This window comes from Otolemur garnettii, unplaced genomic scaffold (assembly GCF_000181295.1).
Source record: "Otolemur garnettii isolate 467f Iridium unplaced genomic scaffold, OtoGar3 scaffold00096, whole genome shotgun sequence".
Classification (NCBI taxonomy): Eukaryota; Metazoa; Chordata; class Mammalia; order Primates; family Galagidae; genus Otolemur; species Otolemur garnettii.
The window spans coordinates 5300843-5313669 of NW_003852491.1; the positions used below are offsets into that span (position 1 = coordinate 5300843).

At 50.4% G+C, this 12827-nt stretch overlaps 1 protein-coding gene across 2 annotated transcripts in view; it reads left to right on the top strand.

The window, feature by feature from the left end:
• Nucleotides 1–8622, top strand: part of IL4R (interleukin 4 receptor) — a 24642-nt gene extending 16020 nt beyond the window's left edge. For both annotated transcript variants that reach the window (XM_012808938.2, XM_023516743.1), the window contains exons 6-10: nt 94–250; nt 1454–1553; nt 3443–3521; nt 5208–5257; nt 6075–8622. In XM_012808938.2, the coding sequence (XP_012664392.1) occupies nt 94–250; nt 1454–1553; nt 3443–3521; nt 5208–5257; nt 6075–7635 (1947 nt within the window). In that variant the 3' untranslated portion in view covers nt 7636–8622. The remainder of the gene's footprint in view (nt 1–93; nt 251–1453; nt 1554–3442; nt 3522–5207; nt 5258–6074) is intronic.
• The last annotated feature ends 4205 nt before the right edge of the window (nt 8623–12827 follow it).

The window sequence follows — 12827 nt, forward strand, 5'->3', positions numbered from 1 at the left end:
AAAAAAAAAAAAAAAAAGTTGCAGGGTCAACTATGGACAGCAGCTGGGTGGCCTACCCCCAGGTAAGGCTAATTTCTCCCTTTTCTCTACCAGTTCAGAATCTATAATGTGACCTACATGGAAACTGTCCTCCGCATCACAGCTAGCACCCTAAAACATGGGGTTTCCTACACAGCGCGGGTAAGGGCCTGGGCTGAGAGCTATAACAGCAACTGGAGTGAGTGGAGCCCCGGCATCAGGTGGCTTAACTGTGAGTACCCTGAACAGTCAGAATTGCTGCTTCCCATTTTTACCCTGTGGCCAAGACACTTTCCCCTGACTGAGTTTCTGGGTTTTCATGTCACGGTGCCTCTAACTGCAGGTGGCAGTTACTGAGTGATGGGATGTGTTGGTCAGGGTGGGTAGCTAAGCTGTAGTATCAGATAGTTCCACAATTTCCATGGCTTAATGCTACAAGGAATATATTTCTTACTTGTATAATAGTCCAGTGTAAATATTACCAGTTCGTAGGTGGTTTTCTTCCCCATGGAAATTTAGAGAGTGGAGCTCAGTCCATCTTATGGTCCCATTGTTCTCTAGGACAAAAGCTTAACTGTTTTTGTGTCCTCAGCCCCATCAGCAGTCTGGTGAAGCCTATGGACCTCATCTCAAAATAATATTTTTAAATATATAAAATAAAATGTATAGGATTACAAAGGAAACATGTTGTAATGTAGTTATAAAAATATTTTCAAAACTTTTGTAATCTAGGAATATATGTGCTTCCTTACTAACAAATAACAAGATCTAGCGATAGAGCTCATAAATACTATGATTTCAAAGTAGATGTACTTAAATAATATTTCATGATACTGCAACTGTCATGTGATATGAGAATAGCTGTGATCTCTGTTGGGAACAGGATCGCTGATGTTGCTCAGAACCACTAGTGTGGTTTGCTCCCTCTGTTCCCAATGGAAGGAGATGTTAGGTGTCAGAGGGAACAATCAATATGTCACTTCTTTCCCTTCTAAGTTCCCAGACCCCTGGATTCTATCTGTAGCCATATTGGAGGTCTGTGGACCCCAAGTTAAGGATCCCTGCTCCAGGGCCCTGCTGTAGTTTGCATGCAGCCAGCAGGAGGGCAATGGGAACAGGGAGACTGCACCTGCTTCTTAAAGGCAGGAAGCTCAGAGTAACTGACATCACTTCCTCTCAAATTCTGTTGGTGAAAATGAACTACAAGGGAGGCTGGGAAATGTACAGACCTCTGCTTCCAGAAGGAGAGAGTAGGAAGTTCTTGATGTGTACTGAGCTTTAGAGGAGTGGGGGAGAGTAAAGAGACCAGTGTGGAATGACTCAGTGTGTGAGAGGGATCATGGGGGAGGTGACACGAGTCTCAGGGAGGGATAAGACCCTGGGTCCCCAGCTCTGGGACATGGCCCCAGTTCATGTCATCTGCTCACTCTTCCAGCCTACAAGGAGCCCTTTGAGAAGCGCCTCCCACTTGGTGTCAGCATCTCTTGTGTCGTCATCCTGGCCATCAGCCTGTCGTGCTACTTCAGCATTATCAAGTGAGTCCTAAGGCCGCTGAGCCAGCCCTCTGGGGTGCAGGATGGGAGGGAGGTCTCCTCTGCTTTGTCCACTGGCAGTCCTTTCAGTCAGTGATAGGTATTTATTGAGCAGCTACTATGCGTCAAGCCTTGAGAGTAGAGCCACAAACAAGACTGACAAGGACCCTATGTTCCTAAAACCACATCTCTGTGGGGAGGGAGAAAATGCTGCCTCAACAGATGGTTTTCCATAGTGACCCTGCCCCAAAGGGCATAGACCAGGGCGGAGGGCAGCGGAGATATTCAGGGTACTCTTTGAGGTCCCTGGGCAGAGAGGTCCAGGGAGGCCTCTTAGAGACAGGAGAGTTTGAGCTGGGACTAACTGGGGAGAGTGAGCTGGCCGGGGAGGAGTTGGCTCAAAGGAGAGGGAGTCATCCCATGTCCCCTTGTCACCCCAGGTGCCTAGGGTGCAGTTCAGACACTTGTGGGCAAGTGGCAAGAGCCAGAGGAGTCCAAGACAGTTGCCCTGATGGAATCTGGAGGCCTGGGTTTGAATCCTGGCCTTGGTGCTTGGTAGTGGTCACTGACAAGTTGCTAGAAGCCCTGAGCCTGGGGCTTCTCTTTTGCTGCTTGGAAGTGACTGAAAACACACCTCATCAGCCATAGAGGCCGAGCCACTGTAAAGGACTGGGGGCAGAAGGAGCCTTGTTTCCTTTGAGTTCTAGCCAGGCTTTGAAACCATGGTGTCTCAGAACCTCGGCCTTCTCCCCTCTGAAATGGGACTAGAAAGCCCTGCCTCACTGAGCGGGATTACAGGTGGCTGAGGATGAACGTGGTGCAGGTTCCCCTCCACATCTTGTCACCAATGCCTTGGGTTGATCCTGGGCTGGTTTCCGCTTCCCAGAGGCCAGTTTTCCCATCCCCTGTCCTTCTTCTTATCCCCACTCACCCCATCCCCATACACCGACCTCCTTGCTGTTCTTTGAAGGCACCAGGCACACTCTTCCCTTAGGCTTTGCACTTGAAGGCACAGGCCCCAGACAGCAGCGGGCTTGCTGCTCCTGCTGCTCTGCCCCCTGCTGCCTGGTTCAGGTATTACACACCCCCGTCACAGAGGCCTTCCCTGATCACACTCCCATCCCGCTCCTCCATCCTTCTCCAACCCTTCATCTTTATTCATGGCACTATTGCCATGAGTGATGTCATGTAGTCCTTTCTGTATGTGTTGGTTACCCGTCCGCCGCCTATAAAGGGGTGGCTCCCCAAAGGCAGGGATCTTTGTCTTGTTCACTACTGTGGCCCTAATAAGTGGAACACAGTAGGTGTTCAACACGTGGCACAGTGAGTGGAACACAGTAGGTGCTCAATAAATATGTGTTGACTGCAAAAGTGGGCGGAGGCTAACCCAAAAGCCATCTGGGACTTTCCTGCCCAGTGATGGCATGCTGTGGCTTTGGTAGATGCAGAGAGACAGGAGGAGTCTGTCTCTATGGGTCCCCAGAGTCTCAGGCCACCCTAGTCCTCTCCTTGGGAGTTTGTCCTCAGCAGCTCCAGAGAGAATTGTTGAGGGGAAACTCAGAACACTCTGTCTACAGTTTGTGTCTCTGCTCATCTCCTGGGGCCTCATTCCCACAGGGGACAGAGGTGGCCTCATCAGGAACTCCATCTTGGTAGCAAAATGCTGGAGTACAAACCTGACTCTGCCACTTGCCAGCTCCCATTTCACCTCTTTAAGCCTCAGTCTTCTCATCTGTAGAATAGGGTTAGCAGTGGAATCCATTTCACCGGGTGAGGGTGAGAAGCCAGTGGTTTGGCATCCAAACATCAGCCTGGTCTCTGAGGCCTAATGAGCACCAATGACTATGACAGTTTCTATGGGAAAAGCATTAACTTTTGCCTGTTGTTTTCAGGATTAAGAAAGAATGGTGGGACCAGATTCCCAACCCAGCACACAGCACTCTTAAGGCTATTGTCATCCAGGACTCTCAGGTAGGAGGGCATGGGATGGGACACCTTGCACTGCACACATTGGGAACATGGTTCAGAACATCAGGGGTGTCAGGGGTGTTCATTGGCTTTTGGAACAGCAAATTGTCAGTTAGGAAGGCCCAGGGTAGGCTGATGCAGCAGCTTAATCCATCGTTAGGACCCTGGAGCCCTCTCCCTTCAACCCTCCCATGGCTACTCTTTCAGGCTGGAGTGGGGTCCTCTGGGATAGGTCTCTGGGTTTCTTCCCTCCCTCCTGGGGAGGTGAATGTCCTTTCCCAGGGAGGTGCCTGTACCAGGAGAAGGAGCAGATTTTCTGTGTCTTCTTCTTAAGAGCAGGAAACTGACCAGGCACGTGACTCATGCCTGTAATTCCAACACTTGGGGAAGTTGAGGAGGGAAGATTGCTTGAGGCCAGGAGTTCAAGACCAGCTTGAGCAATACAGTGAGATTCTGTCTCTATAAAAATTAGCGGCATATAATGCTGCACACCTGCAGTCCCAATTACTCAGGAGGCTGAAGCAGGAGGGTCTCTTGAGCCCAGGAGTTCAAGGCTGCAGTGAGCTATGATGGCACCATTGCACTCTAGCCTGGGAAACAGAGGGTCTCTAAAAAGAAAAGAGAGAGAGCAGGAAACTGTCCCTGAAGCAGCAGCAAATGCCCCTCAGTACTCACTGGCCTGAATTATGTCCCAAGCTCTTTCCTAATCTAGACACCAGCAAGGGAGTGGGGATACCTTACTACCAGCCAAGAAGCTCCCCTGAGCAAGGCTGTGTGGGTGACTGGTGGGGTTGTCCTGAGCAGTGTCAGAATTCTCTAAGGAGGAACACCAGGGCTGCAGGCCTTGTCTGGAAAAGCAGGTCTGAGGGTCCTTGCTTCTCAAGGACCCTCTGGCAGACTCTGGAATCCAGGGTACTGGCTTTGAATCCTGGCTGACACCTACCTGATGTGTAGACTTGAAAAAATTGCTTAACTTCTCTGAAGCTTAACTTCCTCATGTGGGCTGTAACAGCGTTTGCCTGTAAGGGCTGACGTTGAATTCTCTGAGACAATGTATATAAAGTGTGTGTGACAGAGCCTTGCATATACTAAGTGCCATTTAGGTATCAGTTAGCATTCACTATATCACAAGTCATCCCCAATGTAAAAACTTCAAACAACCATTTAGCTGACAATTCTGAAAGCAGGCAGTTTGTGCCGGGCCTGGCAGCGTGAGTGCAGGGGAGTCTGGGCTGGTGGGACAGTCAGGAATATGATGGCCTGTCCCAGCGGCCTCTCTTGTGTCTGGCAGTTGCTTGACACTCACCACACACCTCTTGTTCCCCAATCTACTAGTCCAGGCTTGTCCACAGAGTGCCTAGAACTAGCATGATGTCATTTCTACCACTCTCTATTGGTCAAAGCAAGTCCTATGGCCAGGTTAGATCCAGGGGGTAGGAGCAGCTGCAGAGCACGGTGGCTGTTGCTGCCACTGACCACAGTGACTGTTAATACGTACTAGGACAGTATTCTAAATTCTGGACACTGAGGCTCAGAGGGCATAAGTAACCTATTTGGATCACAGACCTGTGTGACATCAACAAGGCTGCTTGTGCCCTTTCCTGGCAAGTGTTTACTGAGCCTTGCCACGTGCCTGACTAGGCTGGAAGGCTGCTGCACCCCATTTCATTGGCTGTCTCTGTGTTTTAGGTGTTGCTGTGGGAGAGGCAGTCCCGTGGCCAGGAACCAGCCAAGTGCCCGTATGTATCTGAACTTAGGTCATAGCCTGTGTGATAGAACTGGGGACACCTCCCCCCACCCCACCCACATCTACCTTTTCTTCCCTGGCATTTGGCAGTTGTCCCATGACACTTAGGCTTCAAGGGGTGGCGGGGGTGGGGGTGGGGGTGTGGGAAGGTGGGCTGTTGGCAATGCCCCTGAGTGCCACTAGTGGGTCAGGCACATGCTGAGCTCCCTTGGGAGTGCCCAGCCTGGCCTGAGCAAGGCTGATACAGTTAGCAACCAGGGCAGCTGTGCCAGCTATTAAAATATTGACCTAATTATATACTCATTGGCAAGCAGCCATGTCCTGAACCCTCCAGTGTGCCTACGCCACTCTGCCTCCTGAGTGCCTCCCTTGGGGCCTCCTGCATTACCCACGATCCAGTAATCAAAGGATTTCCACTTGGCACAGCAGAGGGTTCTGGAACCCTGCTTCAGCCCAACACCCCACATCCATTCTAACTGGTCGTGGCTTATGGTGTGGTGTTGTTTTTAAATATCATTGTCTCTGATAAAGATGTTTCCTTATTTAATAAATTGAGTTTGAACTTGGTGCCAGGCCATGTGCTGGGGGCTCCAGAAATCCCAAAGTAAAACAGTAAGACCCTGCCCGGAAGGAGTTCCCAGTCTAACAATGACGATAGACTGGTAGATTTTTAATTAAAAAGTCAGGAGGCATGTCTACAATAGATAGACATTGGTACGGGGTCATTTCAAGCTGGTCTTTGAAAGATGAATAGGAGCTTTTCAAGTGTCAAAAGTGAACCCTGACCAAACTTTTGTTCACTTTTGCAGACACTGGAAGACTTGTCTTACCAAGCTCCTGCCGTGTTTGCTAGAACATGGCATGAAAAAGAAGGAGGATTTCCCCAAGGCTGCCAGAAATGGGCCTTCCCAGGGCCCTGAAAAATCAGCCTGGCTCCCGGTGGAGTACAGCAAGACAGTCTTCTGGCCAGAGAGCATCTGTGTGGTGGGGTGTGTGGAATTGTTTGAGGCCTCAGTGGAGAATGAAGAGGAGGAAGTGGAGGAAGACAGAGGGAGCTTCTGCACATCTCCAGAGAGCAGTGGGGACAGCTTCCAGGATGGCAGGCTGGGCATCATGGCCCGGATGACAGAGGACCTGCTCCTAGACCTGCTCGGGGGTGAGCAAGGGAGCTTCAGCCAGCAGGGCTTGGAGGAGTCATGCCTTCCTCCACCTTTGGGAAACGTGAATGCGGAGTTCCCCAGTGCAGAGATCAAGGAGACATCTTCCCAGGGCAAGGGGCAGCCTTTCAGCCTGGAGCCAAACCCTCCGGCCAGCCTGGCCCAGGGCCCAGGCTGCCTGGCCGCCACAGAGATGCCTGTTGTCATTGCAGACAACCCTGCTTACCGCAGCTTTAGCCGCTCCCTGAGCCAATCCCTAAGTCCTAGAGAGCTTGATGCAGACCCACAACTGGCTGAGTGCCTGGAGGAAGGGGACCCCAGGATTCCCTGTACCCCTCAGCCTTCAGAGCAGCCCCCACAGCTCCCGCCTGAGCTAGATTCCTGGGAGCAGATACTTCGCCAGAGTGTCCTTCAGCATGGGGCGACCACAGCACCCACCTCAGCCCTCAGCAGTGGCTATCGGGAGTTCATACAGGTGGCGAAGCAGGGCAGCTCCCAGGACAGCCAGGTGGTGGTCTTGGGCCCCTCAGGAGAGGCTGGGTACAAGGCCTTCTCAAGTCTGCTCACCAGCAGTGCTATGTCCCCAGAGACATCTGGACCTGGGGCCAGCAGTGGGCAGGGGGGCTACAAGCCCTTCCAGAACCTCCTTCCTGGCTGTTCTGGGGACCCTGCCCCAACCCCCATCCCCTTGTTCACCTTTGGACTGGACATGGAGGCACCTGACAGCCCACAGAGCTCACTGCTCCCCAGCAGCTCCCCAGAGCACCTTGGTCTGGAGCCAGGGCCAAAGGGGGAGGACAGGCAGAAACCCCTGCTCCCCCTGGTGCAGGCCACAGACCCCATCAGTGATGACCTGGGCAGTGGCATTGTCTACTCAGCCCTCACCTGCCACCTGTGTGGCCACTTGAAGCAGTGTCACAGCCAGGAGGAGAGCAGCCAGGCCCCTGTGGTGGCCAGCCCCTGCTGCGGCTGCTGTTGTGGAGACCGGTCCTCACCCCCTCAGAGTCCCCAGAAGGCTCCAGACCTCTCTCCAGGTGGGGTTCCCCTGGAGGCCAGCCTCTCTCTGGCCTCCCTGGCACCCTTGGGCATCTCAGAGGAGAATAAGTTCTCACTGTCCTTCCAGCCTCCCCCCAGCAATGCTCAAGGCTCAAGCCAGACCCCCAAGATTATGAACCTGGTCTCCACAGAACCCACCTGCATGAGGGTTTCCTAGGTGTGTGCCCTCTCATTGCTGGGGTGTACAGGTGAGGACCGGGGCTTCTCCAGGCCTGGGAAATGCCTTCTGGAAAGCAGCCAGGCTCCCAGGTTTCCAAAAGACTTGAAGAACCTCGGTATGAAGGTGTGGCAGCCTAACACTGAGGCGATAAGGATGGGACCCTGCCCCCGAACATTGACCTGGCCCTGCCACATCTTATGGGAGTAGAGGTTACTGGGCAACTGTGCCCCGTGGCAGGCACCTACAGGGATCAGGAGGTCCCTGGGCAGCTCAACTTATGAATGAGTTGTTGGAGACTCCGTCCACAGTGTCTGCAGCAGACTGTCCCTGTCACATCTGCCCAAGGCATGTTTTGTCCACCAAATCACCATCCACGTCTCTTACCAGCCTCCATCTCACTGAACTGCAAGCTGACCCTAGAGACCACCTAGGGAATGACGTGGACGTCCTTGGGAAGTTGATGGGGAAATTAAAATCCAGGGATGATGGCCATGTGCCCAGAGGTGTCTGTACGTTCAACTCAGCCTTGGGTTGGTGCTGGAGGCAGAATCTGGGCTGTCCAGGGGTGTTGAGTCAAGTGGGGGCAACAGAGAACATGAAACATTTCAATGATCAAAACAGCAGCAATTTACCACTGTAAAGTTGGGGGCTTCTGTTGAGCTTGGGATGCCCAGCTACCTTGTGGCCTGTCTCAGTGGACAGCGTCATGGGCAGCCACAGAGAAACCATAAGGGAATGGTTCATGTCCTGTGGGACAGCCAGAGCCAGGTAATCCAGAAGGCAGCTGTCGGGTACCATTGTCTCTGCATGTTGGCCAGTAGGGTAATGGAAACGTGGAGACCTTGGGTTGGACAATACAGTTTGTGTCCTAAAGATTGTTTTAATACCGGTATCTCTGTTTGCTGAGGAGGGTGGAACAGAGGGAGTAGAGTTTTGTATAAAGGTTCTTTATTTCCACAATTTTTGTTTATTAAACAAACATATTGCCAGACACTGTGTTGAGTACTTTATTAACTTATCAAATCCTCCCGTCAAGTGGAATCAGGACATGAGATGTTGAGTAACTTTGCTGTCTCTGTTTGGGATCCCTGAGACAAGGATTCAGGTACAATTAGTTAGTTGGGGAAGGCATGGGACAATAAAGGGTGTGTTATCAAAAATATCTCCAGTGTGGGCACTGACAACCCTATGAAACACTGGAAGACTGCATGACGCATGCGCAGATCTGTCCCTGCAAAGGGGAGGGAGCTGGGGGAAGTTGCACACCAGCCCCCATCCAGCACTGGTTGAAGGAAGCTTCCAGAAGCATTCATTCTCCAGTGTTTCTAGCTGCTCCAGCAAAAAAGTCCCTGGACTGAGAGTTGGAAGTATTTGAGGAGATGAGCACATCACGGAGATAAGCACAGGATGCCCACAGTGGCTGCTACACTCTGCCAAGGTCACAGCTAGTGGCAGGCCCAGAACTGAAGCCAGATTGTGTCACCCTTTCCCAGGCTCTCGTGGGTGATCCGAGGTAGATAGAGTGTGAGTGAGCCTCAGATGGACAGGCAGGGGACCCTAAGCACCTCTGTCTATGATGACTCTGCATCTGAGTAGCTGCCCTGACCACTTACACTTGGGAGGCTTGGCTGTTCCTTCCTGCTCTGAGATCCTATGCTGTGCTCTTCCTTCCTGCTCTGAGATCCTATGCTGTGCTCTGGGAGTGGCAGGGAGCTCACTAGCTCACATGCAGCCTGATATTTGTTAGAAATACTACTTTGTGCCAAGCTTGAAATCTCTTTAGCTGCCAAATGTGGAAACTTGGCTCCAGAGAATAAAAGTGATTTGCACACAGAATAGAGGCCAGATTCATTGTTCTGTCCCCAAAATCTTATGAGACAGAAACTTGAGTTGTCCCCTGTGGCTCATCGTACTGGCTGGGCTTTGGGAAGCTGGAATGGAGAACTAGACAAGAGACACCTCCCACCTCCTACTGGGACTTAAATCCACTCGCCCAGGTGCAGGGAAGCTGCAGCAGGACTAACCACTTTTCCTGCTTCTCCAGCTTACTGTAGGGAAGGAGAGAGTGAAAAGACCATATATCCCATCAGTATTTACTGAGCACCTGCTGTATGCCAGACAGGCACTGTGCTAGGTGCTGAGGACACATGTGTGAGTGAGACAAGTGAGGGCCCTTCCCTCCCATCCATAGGGGAGACAGACATTAAACAGACAAAAGGAAAAGCCTTGAACACTGAAGAGTGCCAAGAAGAAGGCAAAGAGGGATCTGAGACGGGGGAGCTAAGGGTGCTCAGCGGCATCTATGAGGAGGTGATGTTTGAGCAGAGCTCTCAATGACTGGATGAAGCCAGGTTGAACTGGGAGAAGACCAACCTGGGCAGAGGGCAGAGCAAATGCAAAGGCCCCAAGGCAGAAGGAGTTTGTTGTGATCACAGTGCAGAAAGATCAGCTTCCAAGAAAGGAGCCAGGGACAGAGTTGGGAGGTAAGGTCGGGTCATGGCAAGGGCCATAGTGATTAATTTGTACTTTGGCTCAAATGCACATTCGCTCCACCCTGTGAGAACCCTGATCCAACATAAACCAGTTTTCATCGATCTCCCTGGTCCCAAAACATAACCCACTCATGAGTGGGAGTCAAGGATGGGAAGTGGAGCCACTTGGAAGTGTTCCTCCAGCAGGACTTACCCGCCTTGCAGAAGTGACAACAGCAGCTGGGATGATTAAAGTGCTCCTTGCTCTCACTCTGGAGCAAAGTGATCAGAACCAAGAGTGAGCTAATTCACTCCAGGGAATGCTTGGCTGCCAAGGAATTTTCATGAAATTTTCATAACCCAGGACTTTTAAAGAATCTCTTTAAAATCTGGTGCTTGGGCGGCACCCGTAGCTCAGTGGGTAGGGTGCCGACCACATACACTGGAGGCTGGCAGGTTCAAACTGGCCCAGGCCAAGTAAAACAACAATGACAACTGCAACAAAAAAATAGCTGGGCGTTTAATCCCAGCTAATTCAGAGACTGAGACAAGACAATCACTTCAGCCCAAGAGTTTGAGGTTGCTGTGAGCTATGACGCCACAGCACTCTACCCAGGGCCACGGCTTGAGACTTTGTCTCTAAATAAATAAATAAATAAAATCTGAGGCTGGGCCTCCATGCACTCGAGTCCAAATCACTCAAGAAATCCCAAGAGTCGTCGGAGCGTGAAGCCCCAGACATTTGTCTGGTTCTCTGTGTCCCTTTTCTCATATCCACGCCTTAGTTTTCTCGTTTGTGAGCTAGGAAAGAGCAAATCTGCATCATAGGCTTGTACCATTGCTGGTCTCTTTTAGCATCATCTTCATCCTCACCTGAGTTTCTCCCAACCTGGGTAAGAAAAGAATAAAAATGTACAAACAGCGTGGAAATCTAGACTGCTCAGCCCTGACCTCTGCACTGGGCTGCCTCAGTCTCTGCCTTGGTCTCTCATGCCTCCTGCTGCCTTTGGTTAATGTTTTTATTTTTTTCCCCCAATCTTTTTATGTTTTAATTATAAAATAGATAACCTACAGCTCACCATTTCAGGCATTGGATAGCATTTAGTACGTTCACACTCTTGCATCCCCCCCACTTCCCCTCAGAAATATTCTTATGCCACAAAATTGAAATTCTTTATCCATTAAACACTTAACTCCGTCTCTCTCCTTTCCTGGCAGCCATTCTACTTTCTGTCTCTGAAGCTGACAACTCTTAAGTACCTCAGATGAGTAGAATCCTACAGTATTTGTCCTTTTGTGACTACCTTACTTAATGTAGCATGATGTCTTCCAGGTTCATCCACGTGGTAGCACGCATCAGACTTTCCTTCCTTCCTAAGGCTGACTAATCCATTGTGTGCACATATATCACATACTTTTCCATTCATATGTTGACAGACACTCTGGTCGCTTCCACCTTTTGGCTCTTGTGCATAATTGCCACTGTGAGCACGGATATACAAATACCTGTTGAAGTCCCTGCTTTCAACTATGCTGGGTATATACCCAAACACCTAGGTCCTATGGTGATTCTATGTTTAATTATTTTTTGAGGCGGTAGGCACGTACTTTTGTACTTTGCTTTTTCCCCCCACTTAACATTGGCTCTTTAACAGTTTTCCACAGTACTTCATAACGTAGCCATTCTTCCTTAATCCGAGTGGCAACCTTCCATATAGGATGTTGCCCATTCAGCTTGGAATTGCCATTCACAAACACAGCAGCTCATGGTTGGTCAGTCTAGAGATGTTTATGGGGAATCGCAGAATCCGATAGTTCCTCAGACTGTTGCAGAGTCAGTCCTAGGAGAAGGAGGCTCCCTTGCCTTCCCCAGGTGTCATATTGTTTACTGGTTTATCATAAAGGATATTATAAAGAATACCGATGAAGAGGTGCATAGGCCTAGGTATGTGGGAAGGGGTGCAAAGCTCCCAAGCCCTCCCTGAGTGCACCTCCCTCCAGGAACCACCACGTGTTCTGCTAGCAAGATGTTCCCTTTGGTTAATCTTGACACACTGACATGGGAGCCCTCTAGCCTGGGCCCTGCCAGTCCCCTGCACTCTCTGGCTTTTATGCCTATCCCTTCTGGGCACCCCGGCAGTGGTCCTGGTGATTCTCTCCTGCATCCACTCTCCCTGAGAGGCCATTTTTAAGGCAAATTAAAACAAATAAAAAAACCCTCACATGATGAGTATGTATCAAAGTTTTGTTCTGAATATGTAGGAAGGAAATCGGAAGAAAAAAGAAAGAACATTGGCTCAAAGAACAATCTTAGGAAGGGATTTTATAGTTAGTCAAAATCCCTTGTGATCACAATACAGAAAGATCAACTGCAGTGAAGTGAGGTGAATAGCTGAATAGTTCCGTTCAGGCAAGTGTTTCATGTTGTTCAATAAGGTATCCACCAGCACTTGAATTGCGGCTAGTGCCAACCCAGGAACTGAATTTTAAATTTCACTTGTTGTTAATTTATTAACATTTACACTTCATTTCCACATACCGTGATCAATTGCCTTGGGGCAGAGGGAAAGGAGAAGATCTGGAAAGATGGACAAAGAAAGGAGAAGAGGAACAGATTGCGCCAAAAGTTTGCCCCAAGAACCACAGAGGGGTGAAAGGGACCTCAGGGATCAGGTGGACACAACTCAGGCCTGACCGGCCCTGTGGGAAGTGAGGTTA